Source organism: Phascolarctos cinereus, unplaced genomic scaffold, assembly GCF_003287225.1.
Source record: "Phascolarctos cinereus isolate Bilbo 61053 unplaced genomic scaffold, phaCin_HiC Scaffold_1;HRSCAF=81, whole genome shotgun sequence".
Lineage (NCBI taxonomy): Eukaryota > Metazoa > Chordata > Mammalia > Diprotodontia > Phascolarctidae > Phascolarctos > Phascolarctos cinereus.
The window spans coordinates 271231816-271258191 of record NW_027555514.1 but is presented as its reverse complement, the minus strand read 5'-3'; the positions used below and the strand labels follow the sequence as shown (position 1 = coordinate 271258191).

The 26376-nt window shown below is 44.4% G+C and overlaps 1 protein-coding gene across 2 annotated transcripts in view; it reads left to right on the top strand.

The window, feature by feature from the left end:
• Positions 1–26376, top strand: part of GNPTAB (N-acetylglucosamine-1-phosphate transferase subunits alpha and beta) — a 91529-nt gene that overhangs the window by 22090 nt on the left and 43063 nt on the right. For both annotated transcript variants that reach the window (XM_020982344.2, XM_078146808.1), the window contains exons 3-7: positions 11356–11475; positions 12707–12748; positions 13539–13744; positions 19280–19344; positions 19593–19727. In XM_020982344.2, coding sequence (XP_020838003.1) covers positions 11356–11475; positions 12707–12748; positions 13539–13744; positions 19280–19344; positions 19593–19727 — 568 coding nt within the window. The remainder of the gene's footprint in view (positions 1–11355; positions 11476–12706; positions 12749–13538; positions 13745–19279; positions 19345–19592; positions 19728–26376) is intronic.

The window sequence follows — 26376 nt, the reverse complement described above, 5'->3', positions numbered from 1 at the left end:
ATAATTTCCAGTTCTTTCCCAGTGCTGGTCAAGGTCCTGGATATACTTGTTCATAGATTAGCTTATCCTTCCTCAACTGTGATGATGTCTAGAACTGAACTGTCTGTAATATGGCGTGCTGCTCCCTCCTTAATGTTCTTTCTTGATACCCCAGATGAGAGCGAGTTTTGCCCTCCTTGAATCTTACATCTCTCGCTCTGTCTCTTCTTCCTCTCTCTCCTTTTCCTCTCTTTCTTTCTCTCCTTCTTTCCCCTCACTCCCCTCTCTTCCCACCTCCTTCCTCCTTTCTCTCTCTCTCTCTCTCTCTCTCTCTCTCTCTCTCTCTCTCTCTCTCCCTCTCCCTGTCCCTCTCTCTTCACACACACACACACACACACACACACACACACACACACACACACACACACACACACACACACACACACACACCCTCTTACATTCTAGTTATTTATGGGTTCCTGCACTATGTAAACCTAAGCTAGTATTAAGAGAGGATGGGTGGCTTAGTGGAGAGCACCCTGGGCAGGCTTTGACAGTATTACTGTGGCCTTGCTTACTGTGCTTCTGGGGTCTTCATACAACAATATCACCACTTAATCTGAGCCTCAGTTTCCCCAACTAGAATGTAGGGGTAATGATACCTGTCTTATGGTTGTGAGGAAAGTACTTCATAAAGTTTGCAGTGTTCTATAAATGTAAGTTATAATTTATGCACACATCTGGTTTCTACGTACTAGACTGAGCTTCTGGAGGTCAGGGATCATGTTATTTTTCATACGTCAGTTAAGTATTAAGTACCCCTCTGGGCCAGGCTCTGGGTGGGGTGCTGGGGATGAAAGAACGAAGGCAGGATCTCTACTCAAGACACACGTTCTGTTGGGTAAGAAAAGGACCTATTTGAATATATTAGAATAAATACAAATATAAACCTAGTCATTAAATACAGGTAGGGCTTTTTTCTTCCGGGGGGGGTGGACAACCAGCAGTCAGGGGTAGGGGAACAGGAAAAGCTTCATGACAAAGGTTTTGTTTGAGCTGTGGCATGAAGAGAGAGGGACTCCTAAAATAGAAGCCAGGAGGGCATGTGTGCTAGGCAAGAGGGACAGAGATGGAGGGATATGTATCAGAAACAGAGAGAAGGCCATTTTGGGTGGCTTACAGAGTGTGGGGAGCTGGGGGAAGAAGTAATATCCAGTGAGACTTGAAAGGTGGACCGGGGCCACATTGTAAATGACTCTAAAATCTAAACCCAGGAGTTTATATCTAACCCTAGAGGCCATAGAGGACTGTTGGGAGTAGGGAGGTCAGGTGGTCAGATCTACAGTAAGGAAACCTACTTACCTACTTGGGCAGCATTCTGTGGGATACTGGGAAGTGGGGAGTGGGAGGACCTTGGGGTAAGAAGACCAGCTGGAAGGTGTTTGAAGTCACCTGGGTGACTAATGCCTGAGTGATGCTATAAGATGGTAGCACCGTGCCTGGAATGAAGGGACAAGATGCGAACGATGTGGCAGAAAGGGAAGAATCATGGCAAATGGTGGTGATATGAAGCCAGGGAATAGGATATTGGCATCCTTGAGAGAAGTAGGGATGTTCAGAAGAGAGGAGGGCAGTTCTGTTTTGGACGTATTGAATTTGAGATGTCTCTGGTGCATCCAGTTTGAAATGTCCAATAGTCAGTTGATGATGTGGAACTGAAGCCCAGGAGAGAGACTGGATATACTTACCTGTGAGTCATTTGCCTACCTCTGTAGGTTTAGATAGTTAAATGTGTGGGCATATCTTAGGTGATTACTGAACAAGAGTGTAGTGGGAGAAGAGGAGAGGATCTAGCACAGAACCTTGGCCAGTCCCCACAGTTGGGCGGGTATATGATGGGTGATAAAGCAATGTGGGGTCTGAAGGCTGGTCAGACGAGTGGGACGAGAGAACCCAGAGAGAAGAGAGTATGCTGGAGGAGAGAGTGTCCTCGAGTAGGGGGAGGACTGAGAAAAACCATTAATTAGATTTGGCAGTTAAGAAGATCATTGGCAACTGTGGAGAGGTGCACGTGGTGATGAGGTTATGGAGTGAAGAAGGAAAGGAGGCCTTCACATAGATTCTGAATGTACTGCTAATACCCAGTGACCTTGGCAAAGTCACCATGCCTTCCTCATTTGTAGGATGGACAGTGTCTTGAGCGCTGTGATTTTAAGTTCTGCAGTATTCTGTGTTGTAAGTTTTTTAAGGTCTTTTTGAAAAATCTTTTAGTTTTACCCAGAAGTTAATTTTAATACCCTCTGACATTGGATAATGATCAAGCCTGTGTGATAGATGATGTAAATGTCAGTTCTGAGACATGCTTGTTTCTAGTAGTTTACCTATTTGGAAACTGAGATAGTGGTTTAGTGGTTGGAACAAAGCCTCAGATAGAAAAGCCATAGTCTAATCTTAGAAAACTGCCAACTGACTCACTGACCTTGAGGAAGTCATGTGATTCGCAGGGTACAAGAAAATTATCCAGATGCTCTTTATCTGTACTTAAAGAGCTAATGTTAGGTATGAGCCTCCTTGGCTGGGCAAATTGTGATTTCGGTTTATAAGCCTGTATATCAAAGCAACTTTTCACTCTATTTGACTTTTGTTTGTTTGTTTGTTTTAGGTAATTGGGGTTAAGTGACTTGCCCAGGGTCATACAGCTAGTAAGTGTCAAGTGTTTGGTCTGAGTCTGGATTTGAACTCAGGTCCTCCTGACTTCAGGGCTAGTGCTCTATCCACTGCGCCACCTAGCTGCCCCTGTTTGTTTTTGAAACATCAGATTTGTCATTTTAGCATTCTACATAGGCTAATGTTAAAATTAATCCAGTTCTGCTGGCCACTATTTTGGTGACCTCAGTCAAGTCATTTTGCTTTGGGGCTTTGGTTTCAAAAACAGTTTACACATTTATGTGTAAAATCAGGGGGTTGGAGCCTATGATTCCATGACTCAGGGTAGGGTGGAGAGCTGAGGATTAAGATTGTCCTTCCCAGACCACTAAACCACATGAAGACAGTCGATAGCATTTGATGGATACCCTACCAGAAATAGTCATGTGTAAATATTTTATTTATAGAGTAAATATGTGGGGATACTGACTTTTTCAGTTTTTATCAAGCAGGAGTTGAGGGCTTTGTGAAGGAACCTTTCCCTATAGTCTTGAGGATTTCTGAGTGGAAAATAAGGAGCTTTTATTTCAAAAGTTGGAGAAGAAAAAGTTGAATGAGATTAGATAACCCCATACTTAAAGTACGTGGTTGAAGCTTCCAGGAAGGTTAAAATTTGCATTGGGAAATATTTCACTATACTAATAATCAAGTATTTATGGGATTAGACTAGGTTGGGCAGTTTATGGTGTTAGATTTAGGGGCCCTCCCAAAGTACTTAAGGTTTTAAGCACAACTATTTGGGAGTGATTACTATGGTTATCTGTTTATTCCCTGGGCTGTGCTGGGCTCAGGAGTGTAGACTACTTGCTTGTGGTAGGCATTAGAAGGCCATTCATTCGTTGTAGCTTCTTTGGCAGGGGAAAGAAATATAATCTTGAAAAAGGGACTCTCGTGTTTTGTTTACCAGCCTCTCCCTGAAGCATGAATCTTTCCCTGCAATATCCCCAAATTATTATCTAGCCTGTGCTTAAAAAAATCTCTGGTGACAGGGAACTTGCTACCTAACCCATCAGTCTATTCTGCTTTTTAACATCCCTGTTATATTGAGAAGCAGTAGTATGGTGTGGAAGTATTGGCTGTGTGAGGTTTGTTGAGTGACTTGCCTCTTCTCTGTGGCCTAGGCAACTCTACTACCTCGAGCTGCTGCTTTGGTAGAGGAAATTCCTCTCTGGGAGTTTCCATCCCTGTGAAGTCACAGGGCCAGTCCGTTGTTAAGGAATTCTTTTGGCCCCTACAGTTCCTACCCGATGTTCCTGGTGCTGTCTTTTAAGCCTAAGCAGTGACAAGCCTTCAGGTGCTTGAAGGCCTCCATGTAGGGTGTCTCTTTCCCCATCCCTTCGTGAGGCCAAGTGTCAATAGGGCCTTTCCCTGCAGTGTGATCTCCAGGCCTTTTGTGCTCTTAAGTCACCTGCCCCAGTTTGTCCATCTTCTTTTTAGAATGGAGGGCGCAGTGCTGAGCCTTGAACTCTGAGATCATCTGAGCAGGGGGGAGCAGTACAGAACTGACACGCTGGACACGCTGTCATTCTTCCACTGCAGCCTAAGATCAAGGAGCGGTTCCTCTTCCTCCTCTCCCCCCACCCCCACCTTTTAGTTTTCCTTGATTCATTTTAAGATTAATGTCCACTCAGCCCTTCAGATAATTTTCACATGAAATGTGGTCTGACCACGCTCTCCCCATCCTGTAGTGAGAACCACAGCGTTGACAGATGGAAATCGTACGAGGAAATTTAATAATACTGTTTTCCTCACTAGAAGGAGTTTGTATTTGTGTTTTCAAAAATGATCTTTAAGAGCAAATACATAAAAATATCTGTTTATGCCTGGCTTTCACATTAAACTTTTGTGATTTTTTAAAAGGCTGATATTAACATTAATATGAACTTAACCAAATCATTTAATTTCTTTGAGCTTTGGTTTCTTCAGGTCAACAAGCATTTATTGTGTGTTGTGTGCCAAACACAGTGGGGATTATGTGAGCTCAAGGAGCTCAGAGCCATGAACAGAAGGATGTTTGGGATTCGGTAGACCATCCTCCAACTGACATTAGTCTAATAATGACCATTTTTTGGTTCCAGTCATTCAACCAGTTCAGATCTGTGCAACTGTACTGTCTTCTCCAGCCCATGTCTTTTAATCTTGTATGTATCATGTAAGCATGAGACACCAACATTAAGTGGTTTGCCAAAATCCAGGTAGAAGGTGTTCAGCTTAGTAGAAGGTTCTGGCAGCCTAGTAATCCTGTTAAATAAGTTATTTGTGGTTAATTTATAGTGTGATCTGTTCTTGAAGAAGTTACACATTTAGTGTTCATAGCCTCCCATAATAAATTCTTCCCAACCATCCCTTTAATATTATGGTGCAGAACTCTGCCAGAAATTGAAGGTAAGTTCACGGCCCTCTAACATCTGAAGACTGCACCCTTTTTTCCATTTGAAACAAGTCAGGACACTTTCCCCATCTCCAGGCCTTGATTCCAATATGCCTGCTAACTTGAGAACTCTTGTGGGGAAGCAACATGCATGCAGAAAATGAAATACAAAACTCTCAAGATTTAGTCACCTGCTTTGCTGAGAAACAGGTCTACTGTCCTAAGGACATTCCCCTAGTGTACTGCTTGACCCTGAACAAAGAAGAGTGATGTTTGGCATAACCACTTTCTCAATTAACCCATAGTGGCCCAGAGTGTCTTCTGATCATTTGATGTGGAAAGCACGCTTGGACTAGGAACTGAGAAATCTGAGTTCTAGTCTTGGCACTTTCTTTAAATTTTCCTGTGTGGGGTGGGCGGAGAGGAGGAGGAGGAACTACTCATGATCTCAGGCTGCAGTGGAAGAATGACAGCGTGTCCAGAATGCAGGAGGGAGGGGTCAGTCCTGTACTTCCCTTCCCCCCCCCCCCCCCCCGCTCAGATGACCTCAGAGTTCTAGGCTCAGCACTGTGTCCTCCATTTTAAAAAGAACATGAACAAATGGGAGCTGGTCATGGGGCAGGTCACTAAGAGGGTGAAAGGCCTAGAGGAAAATTCTGCTGGTGCTTGGCCTCGTGAAGGACTGGGGAAAGAGACACCCATGTGCAGACCTTCCTATTCTTCCAGTGCTGTTATGTGATTATGAATCATAGAATGCCCCAGTCTTTGATGATGTGAGACTATTAGCGTCTCAGAAGGCAATGGAGAGGCACCTGGTGAATGTATGCAGAGCACAGCTTGTCTTGAAGATGATTTACTTGCAAGAAGTGACATAAATGATATCCAGGAAATATGGGCTCAGAGAAGGAGGCGGATTAATTATGTAGCAAGAGCAAGGCTTACCACCTGGATAGTCTGAGTGAGGGTGGTGCTGGCACCAAGGGGGAAAAAACCCCAAAAAACAGCCTTGAGCAAGCCAAGGGAAGAATCCTCTGGAGAATTTATGTGAGGACTTAGGCAAAAAATCCGCTAGCTTGAGAAGTCATGGAGGAGAGAGAGCAAGATGAGAGAAAATATCTGCATCTCATTGGAGAGCCCAGGTCCATTGGTCTGTTGAAGTACTGAGTTCTGCAACTCTTTTTGTGTCTTGTGCACACGTCCTTTTTATAAAGGAGGTAGTGAGAGGTCCGTTTGTAGCCACAACCCTCTGTTTAATTGTTATCTTCATTTTCTTCCCTATCAGGATCATTCATATTTATATTGTCAAAATTTAATTCTTGAAGACCTTGCATCTCTTTTCACCTGACCTCCGTGTGGAATCTATGGCATGGAATATTTACAATTTTGCTGAATTGCAGTGAACTGCAGTTCAAATTTTGGATGAGTCATTTTACTTCCTTGGGCCTGAATTTCCTTATCTGTAAAAATGGGTCTGAGGTGGGGAAAAAACCACTATTAACAAACACATATTGAGTGCTTTCTGTATGTTTGATACTCTGTTACAACCTGGGGATACTAAAAGCTTCAAACTAAAATGCCTTAAGCTCACCATTAAATGGTCTTCACTCTTCTAGGGGGGATTTTACATTTAAACTCATTTCTCATTTAATTCAATCTAATCTTGACCACAACAGGTTGGAGAGTCTGTTAACAAGATTACTTGGAACTAAACTCAAGGGTGTATCCTTTCTCCTTTTTTTTTTTTGTTTTAACCACAAGTATTTATTGATGGATTAAAGAATACAATTTTAATGGAACAGTAAGGCACATCCATGGATTAAACAGTTTGCTATACAGCCAAACGAGGAACATTCATTTTTTCTCTTAAGAACCTTAATTATGCAGGTTGTGAAGCCACTAAAGTACCTCTCTAACAGATCATCACATCAGGCAATTCTTCCCTTTTTCTCCCCACTTAATAGTATTTTTTCCAATTACGTGTAAAGATAGTTTTCAACATTCACTTTTATAAGATTTTGAGTTCAAATTTTTTTCTCCTCTCCCCCCCCCGCCAAGACAGCAAGCAGTCTGATATAGGCTATACGTGTAAAAGCATATTAAATATATTTCCACATGAGTCATGTTGTGAAAGAAGAATCAGAATGAAAGGGAAAAACCATGAGAAAGAAAAAAAAGAGAGAGAGAGAGAGAAAATAGTATGTTTCGATTTGCATTCAGATACCATAGTTCTTTCTCTGGATGTGGACAGCATTTTCCATCATGAGTCCTTTGGAATTGTCTTGGATCATTGTATTGCTGAGAAGACCTAAGTCTGTCAAAGTTGATCATCGCAGTGTTGCTGTTACTGTGTAAAATGTTCTCCTGATTCGGCTCCCTTCACTGCACACCAGTTCTTGTAAGTCTTTCCAGATTTTTCTGAATCACCCTGCTCATCGTTTCTTGTAGCACAGTAGTATTACATCACATTCATATACCACGGCTTGTTCAGCCATTCCGTAATTGATGGGTACCCAATTCTTCTCTTTTATACAATTCCCATATTACAGCATCTGAGCAGTAATCTAGGTTCATTCCCTCATGAGAAAGTCATTGGTAGTTTGCGTCTGCACTACCCCACTTAACTACCTCCTTACCCTACTCCGCTTTTTTAGCTGGCATTCTGATTCAGGACAGGTCAGCAAGGTGCCTTCTCAAAGAATCCGTGTAGACCTTGCTCAGTCTTCTGATGCAAATAAGCAAGCAAAGAACCAGGAAAAAGCCAGTCCAAGGCAGATACAGAAATTATCAACTCCTACAACAATTAGCACAGCACAGCCTGATTCAGGGAAGTCTCAGTTAAGCTGACATTGGCAGGGAAATTGCTCTGGCTTTTTTCAAGGGCCTATAAACCCACCTCGGGATTTGTGATCATTGCCAGACCCCTCATTTCTGAAGAATCAGCTGCAATATATGTGAGGAGCTAGGAAGCTAGTTAACCAGGAGGCTAATTTTGCAATGCATTCATCTCTTTGGACTTCTAATATGAGCTAGCTATGAATTCCAGTATAATAATTTGCAAATGTCAATTTTAAAGAGAATTTGAGCTCAAGATACTGAGGACAGTCTTACAATCTCTTGGTCTGGGATAAGTTAGACACTTCCTTAATACTAGTTTGTCTACTTGGACACTCAAAAGTATGAGATACTTCATTGTAGTAATATCAAACTGTAAGCTATGCTGTAGGTATCAATACTGAGGATCTCAGAGGACACTAAGCCTGCCTCCCTTTCCAAGGACCCATGAGAAATCTCACATACATATCGCCATAGACACCATCCCAGTAATACCTGCCCAGAAATCAAGTGTATTTCCAGGTGGATGGCCAGTTCCTGAAGGGTAAATACTGTACTAACAAGAGTAATCATGTGGGTCAGAGACCAGAGGTGAGGTGACTGAAGCGAGCAGACCCAGAGGGGTTGACCTCCGCCTGTCATCTTGGCTACTCCTTTCAGTAAGGAGCCTCTATCCTGCAGTCTTTGAGCTACAACACAGATTAAGGAGCCCAAGAATGTTTCTGTTCTTCAAGGAAAAGCAATGTCCTAGAATCCCAATTAAGAGTGGAAGGTGGTTAAAAAACGGCAAGCTATCTCACCGATCTTGTAAGCCCTGACAAATCAGAGTTGTGAGAATGTGATAGGCATAGCTTGGGGGAAGGAAGAGCAAGGGAGGGTGAGGCTTAATAAAAAGGAACTTCGAAACTGAAGAATTGGCTGTGCAGTTACATATGTGCAGATAGAGAAATTAAAGAGTCGAGGTGTGCTAAAACCTGGCTAGAACATACAAATGGCTCCAGTCTCCATCCAGGGAAAGGGCTTTGCTGGCTCTTTGGGGATGGGGGTTGGGTGATGGTGCTTCCCTCTCTCTCCCTTTCTCGAGCTGATGGATTTAGAGCTGACAGCAGCACAGAAAGGAAAGGCGATGTTGATATATGGAGAGCCATGGAGGGAGAAGTGGAAGAGAGCAGGAATCATTCCTTAGTGACCTGCTTGTAGCACCAAGGTTGACAGGTGTGTGCTGGCACAAGCAGGGCAGGGCTTGTCTTGCAACTTAGGGAGAGAAGGGGCCCTGAAGGGTGAGGTAGAAAGACTCAAGTTCTGCTTCTTAAATACAAGACAGTCGGGAACAATTTGGTCCCAGTCTGTTAGCGAAGAAACCAGATGCTCATCTTCTGCTCGACATCCACCTTCTCCATAACCTTGACAAACTCTGAAAAGGGTATGGCACTGTCCCCAGCCTGTTCAGCTTCTTGGATCATCCTCTCTACAGTGTTGCCCAGCTGCTCATCAGAAATACTCCCTCCAGCCGTCCCGCGCAGTGCCTGTAATGGTTCATCTTGTGAAATCTGTTCATCTCTGTCCCAGTCATATAATGGAAAAGCAAAGTGTAGTTTATTGCCCTGGCTGTTCAGCGCTCTGGTCCATTCACATCTTTGCTTTTCTCATTATCTTTGATTGGTCGGAAGTGAGCCAGAACTCTCATGACTCCACAGAAGTTTACCTGGTCCTCTCCCTCAGTGAAGAAGGCATTGATGATGCGATCCCCCAGGGGCTTGATGGCAAGCTCTGGAATCTGCTGGACGTCTTCCCGGTTGAAAGTACTGTTCTGTCCTCTGTCCAGGCTGGTAAACCGGCTGTGGAGATGGGTGATTTGACTGTGGGAAAAGCCAGTCCCTTGTTTTATCTCCTTGAGTTCTTCTCCCACAGTAATGTGGAGGCGCAAGAACTCATTGCTGAGATGGATGAGCTCCTCCTGAGGCAGAGGCAGAGGTGATAGTGGTCAGCAAGGAAGGAGGGGAGGGAGAAGGAAAGAAGGGAAAGGCCCTTTCTTTTTCTCTTTCTAACTTCCTTTTTCTTTCTTTCTTTCTCTCTTTCTTTTTCCCTCCCTCCTTTCTTTCTCTCTCATCAGAGAATGAGTACTTTGTATCCCAGTGTTTCCTTTTTATGCCATAGTTGGCAGGAAATTGTTCATCTCTTAGGGCTGTGCAATAGTAATTAGCTATTCACGGTATAACTCTTGCATGATCTTTGGTCCGTTTTACCTGTCCTTTAACTGCATAGGTAGATTGTAAAGCGGCCCCACCTTCTTCTATGTGCAGAGCAAGCACTTAATAAATTCTTGTTAATTGATTGATTCTGCATTTCTTGTCTACGTCCTTCCACAAATCCTCTATGGGAGTGTACCCACTGGGCTGGACACCTTCCTCTAGACCTGAGGTTCTTTACTTGGTATCCACAGAACTCCAAGGGGTATTTCTGGAGATCCATGAACTTGGATGGGAGAAAGCAATTACATTTTTATTTTAATATAATTACTTTCCTTTGTAATCCTATGTATTGTGTGCATTTAAAAGCATGATTCTAAGTAAGGGTCTATCCAAAGGCTTCACCCACCTGACTGCCCAAGGGGTTTGTGACCCAGGAGAAGTGAAGAAACCCCTGCTCTAGATCCTAATTCAGTACCTTAATGTGACAGTAAGAAATAAGCACCATAAATGTATGAGCTGTATTTTTATAATCATTCAGAAGTAGGCCAGAGAAGCTGCTAATTTGCCATTTGTGATAATTTAGAAAAAAGATTTCTGCTCTCTTTGAAAAAAAGATTCAACTGAGAAATGAAAAAGCATCTATAGAATTTTAGATGAGCCTGTTCGACTTGAAAACTTTTTAAGGGCTTTAGAAGAGCCCGTATACATTCAAATAATTATTTTGCCCATTTCCATTTTTCTCTCTTCATCAATGTTGGCGGCCAGGGTCTGCATACTTTCTTAGCCAAGGGTCTGTGTCTTTCTTGTAGCGCTTTAAATTGATTGATCATAAATTAAATATTTCTAAATACAGTGGATAGCTTACTATTTAAATGGACTACCTTATGAATTTTTTTAGAGGGGAAGTTTTCCTCTCCCATTTATCTTTTCTATGTAAATTATTGGCTGTGGAGACTGTAAAAACAAAAACCAAATCCCTTCCAGCTCTAAATCGATGGCCTCAGGATGCTAACCCTTTTGGTTAAAATCTTCAGCTTTTTGCTACTTCAGATAGGTCTTTCCCCAGTTTGACTTAAATTAAAGAAGTGTCATTGTTTTTGAAAATGTATATATTTGGTACTTCACAAGTGGAATTCATCACTGCCCAGCAGACACTTAGAGAAACATAGTCATGAGGCTTTTATAACTTGTTTATTCAAACTTTTTTTGGAAGTTTTTGTTGTAATCCATGTAGAAAATTCAATCTCCAATGTTGTATGGGCCTTTCTCCTTCAGGCTCTGTTTGCCCATGCCCATTGATGTGGTCTATACCTGGGTAAATGGCACTGATGTTGAACTGCTTAAAGAACTTCGGCAGGTGAGAGAACAGATGGAGGAAGAACAGAAAGCAATGAGGTAAGAGTGGGGCCCCCTCCTCTCACCCCCCCCAGAAGCCTTTTGTCGGCATCCAGAGAGATAATGTTGTAAACACATCCGTTCCCTTTTCAGAGTTGTTGCATTTAAAGAAGAAATCACTCTATGTAGATTTTATTTTATTTTATTTTACTTATTTATTTTATTATATACATAAAGATTTTAGTTCTCTTCAATTAAACAGGTGTTTTTTGAGGTTGAAAGCAGTTAATTTTTAGTTACTTTAATTCTGCCAGATCTAGTCTCTGGCCTCTCGAGGAAGTTGTCCTGCTTTGGGGGGTTCATGTATTTTAAGTATGTGTATTTACAATAGGATTAGCTTGAGCATGAAAACAATTTTATAAGATATCACTACTCAAGTTTTTCAGGTTTTGTCTGAAAACTGTCAGCTTTGCAAAAACTTAAACAAGAGGAGAGCATTCCTTTTCCTGGACTCCTCATTCATGCTCACTCCACCTATTCAGTCCAGTGTCAAATCTTGTTGTTCCTTCCTTCAAAGCATCGCATTTGTCTCTCCTTCTTTCAGATCACATAGCTAGAACTGTGTAGTTGAGGCCCTCACCACCTCTTGCTTAGGTGACTGTGTAGGCCTTCTGACTGGCTTCCTTGCTTCAGCTCTTTCCCCTCTCCGGGTGCCAAAGTGATCTCTCTGAAGCACAGGCCTATCATTACCTTCCTAGTCAGTGATTTGGGTGGTTCCCTATCACCTCCGGATCAAACACAGACTCCTATTGGGCATTTCCAGCTCTTCAGCTCCAGGCTTGGAGCTCTCTGCCCCCTCACTTGTCTCTTAAGTTTCCTTGACTTCTTTTGAGACTCAGCTCAAGTCCTGCCTTCTACAGGAGATAGACCTGGTCCCTGCCATCTGCTCATGCTGTCCCCTTTCAGATTATTTTCATATACTTTGTATCTTATATGCTCCTAGACATATTATTACGTATTATTGCCCCCAGTAGAATTTACTCTTCCCAAGAGCAGGGACTGTGATTTTTTGCTATTATCTAGTGTTTGGCAGAAAGTAAGTGCTTAATAAATTCTTGCTGACTGACTGACATAAGGGATGGTAGAATATCTTTGGTCATCGTTAACTGCTCACAATTGGCTCTTCAGACGTTCTGTTTCTGTCCACATGTCTCCTATCTGACACCAGCTGAATTTCCTCATCCATTTGTACATATTCTATGGTGACCTTAATTTTATTGTTTTTATTTAGAGAACTCCTTGGGAAGAACTCCACAGAACCCACCAAAAAAAGGTAAACTTATCAGTTTTCTCTGAATAAGAGTTGAAAAATAATATTTTATTATTACATATTAGTTATGACTTGTGTGCATTGGCCAGTACGTATTTGAGCGCACAAAGTGAAATCTCCTGCAATTTATGAAACTGACGCTACTGGATTTGGTCACATCATGGTCCAGGGACATATTCTGGCCTCAGGTTGATGGGAAAACCATTGTTTGGGGGAGGGATGGAGAGGTAGGAGTTGGAATCAGTAAGCGAGTATTCTAGAAAGGCCAAGGGAAATAGGAGGCCTTGCCGTGATGACAATGATGTGGCTTTGTTTATTCTGATGTTGCGACCATGGGCAGGGGATTGGTCTCCCAGCCTCAGACTCCACATCTGCAGAATGGGGCTAGCTTGCGCACAGTTGCTGATAATGATGTTGCACACGCAGTTGTTGTTTTGTTGTTGGGTTTTGGATTTTTTTTGTATTTTACAAGCCTTCGACACTGTAAGGACGTGAATGATTAGTTTCTTTGACAACTTACAATGAATAAATGTATAAGAATAATTTTTAAAATGTTAATTCATATAGGTAACTAGTTTCATTATTCTGGGGGATAAGGAGAGGAAGCTGTAGCTTCAAGTTGTCTTTATTTCCTTGAATTCCTGTGCTCTTGAGAAATGCTCGTGTGTTAAAACATCCTGACTTTTCAAAGGATACAATTAAAAAGCAGCCGTGTTTGGCAGCATTACTACAATTTTCATTGCCAGATTGGTTTTTCAAGGCTGTTAATGGGAATGTTGGCATTTCTTTCCAGTGAAAAGCAGTTAGAATGTTTGCTGACGCACTGCATCAAAGTGCCCATGCTAGTATTGGACCCCGCCCTGCCCGCCAACATCAGTCTGAAGGAGCTGCCATCCATCTATCCTTCTCTGCAGTCTGCAAGTGACACATTCTTTGTCGCAAAACCCAAAAACCCATCAACTAATGTTTCTGTTGTCGTTTTTGACAGTCAGAAGGAAGGTAAGCTCCTTTTTATGGGTGTGAAAAAAATGTAATGATCACTTGTTTGGTATTTGTATTAAAATACTTTGCATATTGAATGAATTGCAGATTTAGAAAATTTAGAAAGTGATTAAAAAGAAACAAAGCTAGTGCTTTCAGTTCCATCTTAGGGAGAGATAATTTAGTTGATTTTATGTAAGGATGGACCTGGACCTGGGCCCATGATCTCACTGCTGGAGGGAACCCCATAGGTGCTTAATAATTGCTTGTTTCCTTCTTCATATAAGGAAACTTCTTTTACTAATGAAGGTCAGGGCCTTCTCTGTAACTTAAGAGTTTTAGAGACTGGTCTAGAGCAGAGGTATGAGTGTTCATGACTTATTTAGGGTCACATACATGGCCTGCGTGTGTCAAAGCTGGTACTTGAACCCAATTCTTCTTACTCCATGGTGCCATGCTGTATTTCATGTGATACAGAGTTACCTAAAACCTCACCTTTTAGAGATCTGCTGCTGACCTTTGTATTGTGTATGGCAGCCAGGCGGTACAGTGAATAGAGCACTGGGCCTGGAGTTAAGAAACAGGAGTTCAAATCCAGCCTTGGACATTTACCAGCTGTGACAAGTCACTGAACCCTGTTTACTTCAGTTTCCTCAGCTGTAAGATGTGCTGGAGAAGGAAGTGGCAGATCACTCTAGTGTCTTTGCCAAGAAAACCCCAAATGGGGTCATGAAGAGTTGGATATGACTGAAATGGATGAACAACAAAAACATTGTATTTTGTTCTCTCCGCCCACCCTCAACACATAAATGTGTCTGCATGGCTGCACCCCTCACTGCTGCAAGGCAGCTCTTTGATTCGTTTCTTGTTGACCAAGTCGTGGAGTGTTTCCCACAGCTCCTCAAGCCCTCGTCTCACCTACCCACCCCTGCCCTCTGCAGATGACCTTAGTCTTTTGCTTTACAGATGAATATCAAAGCCGTCTGACGTGAGCACTTAAAACTCCCCTCCTCCCTTCTTCCAAAGTCTTTTGTGTTCTCACTTCTCCTTTCCTCCTTCCTTTCCTTCTCAGAGGAGGAGGAAGCCATCTTCCTTGCTAATAACTAATAATAATAATAATAATAATAACCACAATTGTTGTTTATATATATCATCTTACAGAAATTGTCTCATTTGGACCTCACAAGAGCCTTATAAAGTTAGCCTCTATGGGTATTACTGTTCCCATTTTATATAGGAGGAAAACAAGTCTCAGGTTAATTGGCTTGCCGATGGGTGCACAGCTAGCAAGTGTCAGAGGGGGGATTCAAACTCCTGTGTCCCTTATTTCAAGTCCAGAGCTCTGGCCACTTTGCTACATTCTTTTTCATGTGACCTCTTCACCTGGGTTCTGGGTTCCAGTTCCTCCTAATGTAATGTAATCCTTGACCTTGTTACTTCAGTCATCCCAGTCATAAGGTGAGACTGCCAAGGGAGAGAATCTCTTGATGGGACTTCCTATTTCTGCTCTGTCCGTGTGCCAAACCTTTTTCACACTTCTGCCACATTATCCTCCCATGTACTTCTGTCTCAGACCAATAGTGGCCACCTGTTGGCTACCGAACAAAATTTAAACTCCTTGGCTTGTCATTCAAGACATTCCTAATTCCTCCCTAATTCCTCTCCAGACTAACCTCATATGCTTTCCTTCCTAGACTCCATACTCTAGCCAAATTGAACTGTACGTTTTTCTGTTTTGGCCTTGTATTTCTTTATTCGCAATGTCCTCTTTGTGGAGTGCCCTGCCCTCTGCTTTCTTCCTGCCAACTTCCCTGGTTTCACTGCCATTCCCCCCAGTGGTAATGACCTCTCCCCCCATTATTTTATGTTCTAGTTATTCATGGAAGTACTGTGTGCCCCTTCTAGACTGTGCTAAAAGCAGTACAAGGAATAAGAAAAGGCCAGAGGATTGGGCAGCAAAGAGCTCATTGGTAACCCTGGAGTGAGCAGAGACAGCCAGCCTGACAGTGGCTGGAGAGGGCCTGAGAAGTAAGAAAAGTGGAGGCAGCAAGCCTGCGTGATGCTCGGAAAGCTCGGCTGCTGAAGGGAGAAGAAGTAAAGGGGGCTCGATCGCTTCGTGGTGTCCAGGGGCTGGGATCTAGATCCCTGGGCATGGTGGTTGTTGTTGTTTGTCCTTTGTACTCTAAGAGGACCTTGATGTTGGGGGGGTGAGGCCAGGACTTAGAAGTGAGTTGGATTTAAGCAAGGGAGGGCTGCGCCTGGTCGCCAGCCTTACTTTCTCCTCCAGAGCCATCTGGGTCCAGTGGCCAGATATAGACCAGGACGATGAGATGGCCCTGTCTGGCATGCACAGCAAGAGAGAATAGGGCATGTTGTGAGGGACCAGAGCATGGAAGATGGGAGAAGGAGCTCGTGGTGGATGGCCTTTCTCTTCTCATTCAATGAAGAGTCCAAGTTCTTTATCAAGTGGGAATGGAGAAGAGAAGATGAAGCTTGGACTAGGGACTGCAAGCAGCTTGGTAGAGAATTAACCTGGAAAGAAGAGAGGATTTAATGGCGGAGTTTGTAACCCTTTGTGCCTTGGATTCCTTTGGCCGTCTGATGCTGCCTATGGCTGCCTTCTCTTACTCATGGTTTTAAACGTGTAAAAAAAGTGTGTGTGTGTGTGTGTGTTTGTGTGAGATTACAAAAAAAACCCAATTCTACGAAAATACAGTCTAGACTCCTCCAGGTTAAGAAGCTGTAGTTTAATATACTGTGGTGAGCACCCAGTTAAAATTAGATTACCTAAATTGGTTAATGGGCCCAGTGGATATTGCAGTACCCTTTAACATTCTTAGGGTCGAGGCTTGACTAAGTGATGGATAAAATGGGGAAAGAGGCAAAGGATTCAGGGGTTGAGAATAGTGGAGGACTAGTTTGGTGCTAGTAGGGTCAGAACTCTAAAGAGTAGAACCTGGTCCAAGGAGGGATCTTGAACTTGGAGAGCAGAGGGAGGCATCTTGGTCCCAGAGGAATTTCATAGTTCTGAATCGTGGAGGTTATAGTTCTTTAAATCCTCAGAGGCAGCTATCGTGTCCTGATTTGTAGCTCTTCTAAAACAGGTCTTACCCGACTTCACCCAAGCTCATCCTTCATTCATTCTGGGTAGAACAAAATTTTGCAGCTCAAATCCTATTTTAAGTTTGTTTGAGGAATTATACTGTAAAGAAATCTTGTATTTTCTATCCATTCAGATTTTTAATTTTCGAGTTTGCTTTAAATGAGATCCCCTATTTAGGTTTTATTGGGACATAAAGAGAGCTCATGGTTAAGTTAGCGTTTATTAGGTCTGTGAAGCAGATCGTGTTCTGTATCGATTTTTGTGGCACAGCTGACATTGAAAGACCTCGAGCTTTTGAAGAGACAGAAGTAACTGTGGTTTTGTGATTGGGGTTGAAGTATCAGGATAACATCCAAGTGGGAAATTAATTTAATGCAATCTTGAATTATTCTGAATTATTGACTATTGAGTTCAAAGAGAACTTAGGGATGATTATCTGAATTCAACACTTTTAGTTAAACTTGTAGTTCCGAGTTCTCAGATCAACCCGCTTAGTCCGTCCCTTAATTCTGGCTTTTCTTTCCTTTAAATGTCTTGCATTTCTTCCTTGTTCTCCATTCCCACTGCTCCTGTAAGTGTCTATACCAGGCCTGCACAACATACCGCCCTCAGGCCTCAAGGGCCTGTTTTTACATCCTCTCATTTTTCGCAGGCCGCCCAAATCCTTTATCAGGCTGCAAGTGGTGTGTGGGCCATGTGTTGTGCAGGCCTGGTCTATACCCTTGACCACCTTGTCCCTCGAATCATCCTGCACAGGATTTTCAGATTTTGTGTTTCTTTGGTCTGGGTCTGTGCTTTCTTGGTCTTAGGGATCTCAGTGAGGAAGCCACCTTTACCAAAGGAGATGGACTTTTTCCTTAGAGTGCTTGTGGCACTGAAAGGTTAAGTAATTAAGTAAAAAACCAAGTAAATACTGGCAGTGCAGCCAGTGTTTGTGAGAGGCGGAACTGGAGTCCCAAGTGTCCTGACTATGAGGCCAGTTCTATCTGCCGTACACACTCCTGCTCATGTCATGATTCATCTTCCCCAAACTTTACTTCCTTTGTTTCACTCTCCAAAATGTAAGAGTCTGGAAAAGAGAAGCAGCTTGGGGAAATAGGAAGTCTGGAGTCAGAGCTGGATTCAGATCCCATCTCTGCCATTTCCTACCTGTGTCACTACCTTGGACAAGTCACTTCCTCTTAGGACTGGATGTTGGCCTCCAGGGTTCCTCCAAGTGCCGTATCTGTGATTCTGTGATCTCTCCCTGGACCTCAGTTTCTAAATCTGTAAAATTAAGGAGAGTGGACCCAATGGCACTGAAGATGCCTCCCAGCTCTAAATCTATGGTTCTTTGATCATTGTCTGTCTATTGTCTGAAGTGTCAACTGCTTTGTTTGGCTTCCAGAATGCTTCCTCATCTAGAGAGCATGTGAAGATCCTCTGAGCCATCCTGGCTATGTGACCTTGGGCCAGTCTGTCCCTGGACTTCTTGGTGCCCTTGGGACCTCTCTGAGGTTGATAGAGGGAGTTTCATCACCTTGGAGTTTTCCGTAACAACAAAACGACTGCTCTGGTCCCCTAGCCTATCCCCTAATCCTCCACTCTACCTTTATCTGAACCCCTCCCTAAATATATAAGATGCTCCCTAGTTTCTCACTGCTGTAATTTAGCTGTTGTTCTGCCTGTGTTTGAAAGCCCTACCCTCCTTTAAAAGACTTTCTTGACCCCTTCCTCCAAGCCTTCCCAAACTGCTCTGGCCCCTGCAGATGCCCCCAGGGTCTCAACTCTTTACTCGGTCTATACTGTTTTGTCTTGTCCCAGAGCGATTTTATATCTTTTTTTTCTTAACTGTCAAGTAAGTTTTATTGGTACTAGCTTTATTCTCAGTATTTGATGTTACAGATTTTGGGATCTTTCAGATATTCAGGATCCTTGAAAGTAACTGATTATAAATCTCATTATCTGAGCCCACTTAATAGCCTTTGTAATCTGTTTGTGTTTTTTTTCCACATAAGCCTTTGTGTATCTTCCATAAATGTATCCAGTGAATGGAGAAACAAACCGGGACAAAAACTGTACATTCTTGTAACCTACAGGTTTTCCACACAAGATTTATCTTTTGTGTGATTTCTTGTAGGGATTTTCCATTGGAACTGGCAGGTTTCCATTACTGACCACCTGTTTATACTGGGAACAACTTCTCCAAAGGACTGTCACAATCTGAACTCTGCACACACTTTCCAAACACATGATTAGCTTATCCCTCCCAAGTGCAAGACAGTCCACCACGACCGCCGTTGCAGGCCTGGTAACCTTCCTTCCCTCACTCCCAGCAGTTTTACATCTTGATTTTGCCTCCCCAGCTTGGTTATCAGCTCTCTGAAGCCAAAGATTATCATGTCTTACACTTGTTTTGTATGTTCAGCACAGAGTGGATTCTCAGTACATATCATAATTATGTTTTGTAGTTGAAGACGCCCAGGCTGGAATGTTAAAAGATGCCGGCAAACAGTCTGTGTGGAGGGGCTACCTGGTAGGTTACCTACGTTACTTACTGTAACAGCATCAGTGATAAATGCCCTGAGACTTTGAGGATCTTCTCATCTCCCTGGTTTGCTAGTATTAACCTAAATTGTTTCTGGCATTGTGACTCTGAGGCTTATAAAAAGTTAGCTCTTTATTCATTTTCTCACCTTGGAGGTCCTCTCCATGGGTCACAAATGCAGCTCTGAAGTGTAAGAAGCCAGAGAATTGGGTTGTGTGTATTCTGCCTTTTTTCAGACCACAGACAAGGAAGTCCCGGGCCTGGTGCTCATGCGTGACTTGGCTTTCCTGAGCGGATTTCCACCGACATTCAAGGAAACAGAGCAGCTGAGGGCAAAGCTCCCAGAGAACCTGTCCTCCAAAATCACACTGGTAAGGATTTGGAGGAGAGGGCAGTTGAATAGAGGAGGAACCTGCCACTCATTCTGAAATTAAAGAACATCGTTTGGCCCGAGCCCTCTCAGTGGATGGACTGTGGGTCCAGGTAAAGAGGTGGAGATTCCCCAGCCTCAGTCCTGGGTCTCGTGGTCACCGCAGCTCTCTAAAACGGGGTCCAGAACTGGGAAGGACGCCGAGTAAAGGTCTGGGAGCAGCCAAAATGTGCCGTGTTCGTGTGTGTGCACGTGTGTGGGGTGGGCGGGTTACTAGGGCCTGCTCTGCTTTACCCTTTCTTTATACACTGTTCTCTCCTACTGTGTGTTCAGAATAGATTGGAACGGGGAAGGGGATCTGCTTTGAGAGGCAAGTGTCTTAAAGACGGTGGCTGACAGTATTGGGTCAGGGCCACTGAGCCCCCACTCTCACATACACGTGTGGGTGCACACACAAACATGCACGCACACACAGAAGTAGGCAGGACCCCGTGCTTGTTTCTCTCTGAGGAGTCAGTTGTGTTACTGCAGTAACACAAAAAAGTGAGCATCGGCTGTGTACAGGGGCTGGGCTCAGGACCGAGGAGATTCCAAGTTCGAACAAGATAAAGTCCTTTCCCTCAAGGGGCTTCCAGTTTCATAATTTCGTGTTAACCTCTGCGGAAGGTGCATTAAAGAGGGTTGAAAAGCAGCGCTGAAAATCATCAGATGGGAAAGGCTGCCAAAAAGCTGCCCCAGGTCAGGGAGGACTTCAGGGAGGAGGTGACCTTTTGGGGAGCATTTCATGGACAGGGAACTTTCGAGGCTAGAGAATGCCCAGCACAGCCCAGGGGATGACAGGCAGAGGAGATGGCGAGGTCTACACCAGGATTTACTTTCTTGGCAGCCATGGGTCACTGGTGGCTTTCCCAGACTCTGGAGTTGAGTAAAACTTGTATTTAGCTCTTTTTTTCCTCTCATGAACTCTTAAGTCAATCTTCCCCATTCTACACTTGTGGGGTTGATGTTTTGAACCTGTCAGAGCGAAAGCTCAGAAGCCAAAGATGGGCCACTCTGGGAATTACTGGAACCAGAGCCTAGGCAAACATGTCAAGGAGGGATAGTTGTGTGTCCTCTGTAGGTGATGGGCAGTCTAGCCAGGTGGGTGGAGCGGCCGGTGTTTGGCAGGGCTCGAGCAGTAGCTGGCCAGGCAAGGGCTCAGTGCATCCTAGTGTGTGGATTGGGATGGTGCCACATGAGAGTTGTAGTGAGCAATGCTGGGTGTGCAAGGCAGCACAACAGAGACCCAGTGATCATGTTTGCTTAAATGGACCCCTAGCCACAAGGAGTGGGAGAGGGGCCTGCTCAGAAGAGTCAGGGCACTCGCTTTGGAATTGTCTGTGGAGCAGGGGCTTATGGCATCTTCTTTTTCTTTGCATTGATTGGGCTGAAAGCTTGGAGCAGGACAAAGCTGGCAGGGATGCAGGGTCAGGGAACAAAGCTGGTGTTTACACAACCAAAGTGGTCTTTAGTGAGCACCTTTAGGTTCCATCTGGTTACTCCCAGTGCTTCTTTCTGACCTGTCAGGATGAGGTACGTGAGCCTCATCTATAAGCTGGCTTAGTGTGAGCATCAGAGCTACAAGGTTGTAATGATCACCAAATGAAGGGATAACCATGCATGTAAGTACCTGTGTGAGTGTAAGGCACATTGCCCAGTTCTTTAGGCCCAGTGCCCAATGCTGTTTCATCTGCTGGTGTGATGATGGGCCCAGGACCTGCATATTCCTCCAAATGAGTGATAAGTACAGTGGCCACACCCAGGTGAACTGATAAACCACTGGGGGCCTCCTGGTGGTGCCATGATGCTTCAGCTCACCCTTCTCATCTTATGCCCAAGAATTATCAGGAGAATCAGTTCCCAATTTTAAATGACCCCATCAAAAAGAAACGGAAGTTAGTTCTTTGTGAAACTACATCTGCTACTTTTCCTTTCTCTATTTAAAGTGTTCACATCCCCCCAGTTTAGTAACTAGAACTTTTCTCTAGAGTGAATCACATGTCAGGACCACCAGGTTATTGTTTGTGGGGTCCGCATTTATCCCCCTTTTTCATATGGACACAAAAACTGCCAGTCTCCAGGTGCTTGTGACAGCCTCTGCTCTTTGTGATGCTTCTGAGATGGGAGATAGCAGCTCCCTATATAACATCCCCCATTTCTCTCTCATTATAAGTCATTTGGGCCTGGAGGTTTTCTCTCACCTCCCTCCTTATCTTGGACTCTGCTCCCTTCTTTCAGCATATTCTTTACTTCCCAGTTTTCAGGTCATTCTCTTTCAGAGAAAAGCTCAGCTCAGAGTCAGAATTTATCAGGCTTACTTTCCTGTGTCTGTTAGCCTGGCACTACCTGTCTTGGGCATTGCATCTGTGTCTTCTTTCCTGCCTATCTTGGTCAGGACATAGCTGAGTCAGCCTTCTGCCTCGTCCTCCACATATTTGGTAAACCATGGCTTGTTTCCAACATCTTTTGTAAAAGCTTGTGCCCCTTTTTTCATCACCCCTAGGTTATTTATGCTCCCCCCCTTTAAAAAAAATGCCTCCCACAAAAGATAGAGCCCATCAGGGCTGTTACCCAGCTTGGAGGCAAAGACTCCAGACCGTGGGTACTTAGCCCAGCCCTGCCTCCTACTTGTCACATTACATTGGTCAAATAGCAAGCCACTTTTGTGAGGTTGAGTTTCTTCCACCTGCAAAATAACAGCATTGAATTAGATACCGGTTCTTTTCAGACCTGAAATGGGATGATTCTGGGATATATTTCACCTGGCAGCCACACTGGTTCCTTTCAATATGCCTTTCTTTTCTTTCTGTGTGGGGTCATTGGGGATTGTATAAAATTCTCAACATCCCAGATTAGGCTATGCTGCTCAGTGGAGAGAGAGAGAGGTGATGTATCTCTTATGGACTCCCAGTTCTGATCTGCAAGGAACCAGGAAGTGTGTGTGTTTGTGCAAGCGCATGATGGTACCATTAGCGTGATCACAGGCTTTCACCCCTGAATGGACCTCAGCGATCACCTTGTTTGATCACCTTGTTCTGCGCTCTATTTTTACATGCAAAGACATTTTCTGCATTCACATTTATAGATGTTCAACGAGTTTCCACAGTGTAGCCAAGCCCTCTCTTGTAGGCAGGGGGATTCTAGGACTGCTTCACCCATTCCTTTTTTGTAGAAAGTCCCAGACTTTTTTTCGGATGAGTCTTGGAATTATGCTGATGTTGTCTCCTATAGAGACCTGATTTGGGGGAATCAGTCAACAAACAAGTACTGGGCCCTGTGCCTGAATACTGGGGGGCACAAAGAATTGGAACAGAAAGGAAGCAATCCTTCTTCCTTAAGGAGTGTGTGTGGGTGAAGGGAATGGGGACTGTACCCCCGATTTCTTCCCATTGAAGTGCTCCCTCCACCAGGGCAGGGTCTTTTTTCAGTCATAGATCATTACTGAGAGGTGGAAGTGACTTTCCCACAATTTGGGTCAGAGGAGAGACTTGAACCCAGTGAGAACCCCTCTCACTGACACTGTGTGCCTTTTCCTTGAAAACTTGGTGCTTTTTCAAAGATTTAAGTGGATTCTAGAAAGATGGGAGGCTAGGCGTCCACCGTGTACAGAGTTGTGCTTGGTGCTGGGGGTGACACAAAGTTTAGTTCTTAGGGAGCTAAGGACTAGTGGGGGATATGAAGGCCCACCCACTGTAATCTAGACTGCGGCAAGAGAAGGTACACCGACAGGCTGCCGCAGGCTATGGAGGGCCGAGGAGAGGAGGCCACTGCTGACAGTGACAGCAGAAATCAGAGCTACAGGGGCGTTTCAGTTCAGGCCAGTTTGAAGCATAGATGAAAATGGAGCCTGGGAGGCTGGGGCTGGGAGATAAAAAGGTGTGTGGAATTCAGGCATAGGGGGCAGTATGGACAAAAGCAGGGAGGTGGGAAAGTATAGCACCAGGGAAGTGGGGAGTGGCCTCATTTGGTTGGCATGTTGGCAGCAGAGGAGAGTGATGAAAAAGTACCCTTGAGGATTTGGGCAGTGAAGCAGAGAAGAGAGGAAACATGGTTGGACGGGTCTGAGATTCAGGGAGAGGCTTTCATGGGACAGGGGAGGCCCTGAGCATGTTGCAGGCCCGTGAGATGAGCTGGTGGAGAGGGGAAGGGGATGAGTGCTGGAGCCAGGGCTGCAGGAGGAGCCGGGAACTGGGGAACAGCTCAGGGCTGAAGGGCAGACTGAGGTCTTCCTCTGACCCTGGGAGACCTTGGGCCTGTGAGGATGCCAAGGAGGGAAACAGAAGAGCCCCAGCATGGTCCCCCTGAGAAGCAGGCCAGGCCGTGGCATCCATATGACCGGCTGAAGAAGAGGGAGGGCAGGCAGCAGAGGAGGGAGGCAGGAACCATGGGGTGCAGTCTGAGCAGTGGGGGCTCGGCCACCAAAGTCAGGCTCCATGCTAAGTGAATTCCCATGTTTCAAGTCACTTCCATAGAAGTTATCAGATCTTCTCTTCCTTTTTTAGTTAATCTTCCATTTAAATCATTTTTTCTCCCAACCTGAGATTTTATTGATCTAGGAGGCTCAGTCAGGAAACCCCTTGGAATACTCCAGAATAGCCCCCATCCTATCCCTTCTGGTCTCAGCAGTGTGAAGGCCAGGGGCACACAGCTTCCTGTCCACCGTGCCCCACTGCCCCTCTCACCTTTTTGCAATCCGCCATCCCAGGGTCCCAAAGGCTGGTGCTGGTCCTTGTGCCAGGGATTCCCTGAATCCTTTTCTTGTGGTTACCGGCTTCAGCACTGTTTTCTGCTGAACTCCCCATCACTCCGCTTTAGCCCGTTACTTGGGGTTCCTTAGCCAGAATGCAGTGCCTTGTAAGAGTCCTTCCTGCCTTGTTTTTGCCTTGTCCTTACGAGAGATTAAATTATTTTTTGGAGGCAGTCGAGGTTAAGTCACATAGCTAGTAAATGTCTGAGGCCACATTTGAATTCAGGTCCTCCTGACTCCAGGGCCGGTGCTCTATCGACTGTGCCACCTTGCTGACCCCAAGAGATTAAGTCTGAAGCCAGACAACTCAAGAACTTACCAGACTCTCTGAAGTTCCTCATCATTTGTCTCTATACCCATTGGTTAATTACATTCAGAGACCAATGTCTATCCCCTCCACTTAAGTGGACAATTATATACAACTACCATAGGGCATGAGATTTATAGCTGGAAGGAACCTTAGATCATTTAATTTACCCTCTCCCCACAATTCTCATTGTACAGTTATGGAAATTGAGGCCTAGTGATATTATTGGACTCATCCAAGGTTATGCAGCTAATGAATAGCAAAATATACCCTCTAATTAGCTAGTTAATTAATTCTAAAGCCAGCATTTATCTTTATACCGCCCCCACCCCAGTGCTTCTTCTGTCTGCTGGTGCATGGATTATGAAGCATATTCTCCTGACAATCTCTTTTAGGGTTTTGAGGTAACAAGATGCACCCCATTCCATCGCCATATTCCAGTCAGCAGTGTGACTTGGGGGCGGAGGGGAGGAGGAGCCATGAACTGGACTTGGTGGGCAGAGGGGTCAGACACACAGCCTGGGCTGTATGCAGCCCACAGCCCTCCTGAACCAGGTTAAAATGGAATTAGGAAATATTTAACAAGGCACATAATCATACAGTACAACACAGATAAGATTTTTAGGTCAGTCTGTGACCTGCAGGCATCCTCATGTGTTTCTTTTCAAGTTTGACTCCACTGGGGTCAGGAACACTTGAGGAGAAGACTCCCGTTAGCAATCCAGATGTTCCATGCACTGCGACTTCCCCTGAGAAGTTAAGTCCTTTGCCCAGGGACCCACAGCCAGCAGGGGTCAGTGGCTGGCCTCGATCACAGGTATTTCTGGCTCTAGATCTGTGTTCTTTGCCCTGCGTCTTTCCGCCTCTCAGGAGATAAGGTCACACTTAGCTCTTTTTATTATGTGACTTGACTTCTTGTGGTTATCCACACAGAGGCTTCCAAAAGTCTCGGAGCACCTTTAGGTGTTCTTGTCCTAGCCCTGTTCCCTCTCATTTTCTTGTAAAAATTAAGGATGTCTGGATACACTCCCGGCTCCCCTGTGACCTTTATGTGTTACTTTGTTTTCCACAATACTGCTTTTTCACAGTTTTATGTGGGTCTTTTATTTCCTCCTTAAATTCCTAGGGAGCGCCCATGAGATTGGGTTGGAAGTATTCTTGCCAAACAAACCTGGTCTGCCTAGGTCTCCTGTAACGGATTTGATTTCATTGCCATGAACCGATCTTCTTGTGTGAAGAGCTAATGGGTCAGAAAATTGCATCTGGTTGTGCTGGGTCTTCACTCAAGGATGACGTGAGCGGGGAGGAAGTGGCCAGCTTGTCCTTCACGTCTCATGGTTTTGGTTTTGGTTTTGGTTTTTGTTTGTTTTTTGGGCTTGGTATCCATACTACCTTGATTGATTGATTGATGGCCTGTCCCTCCTTCCCCTATTTCCCACCGCCCATAGCTCTTCTTTTATTTCTCTTCCAACTTTTGTTTATTAATTCAGGAAAATCTCCCCCCTTTTCATTTCATTTGTGAGTCCCTAAAATGACCTAATAATGGCTGGTGAGAAA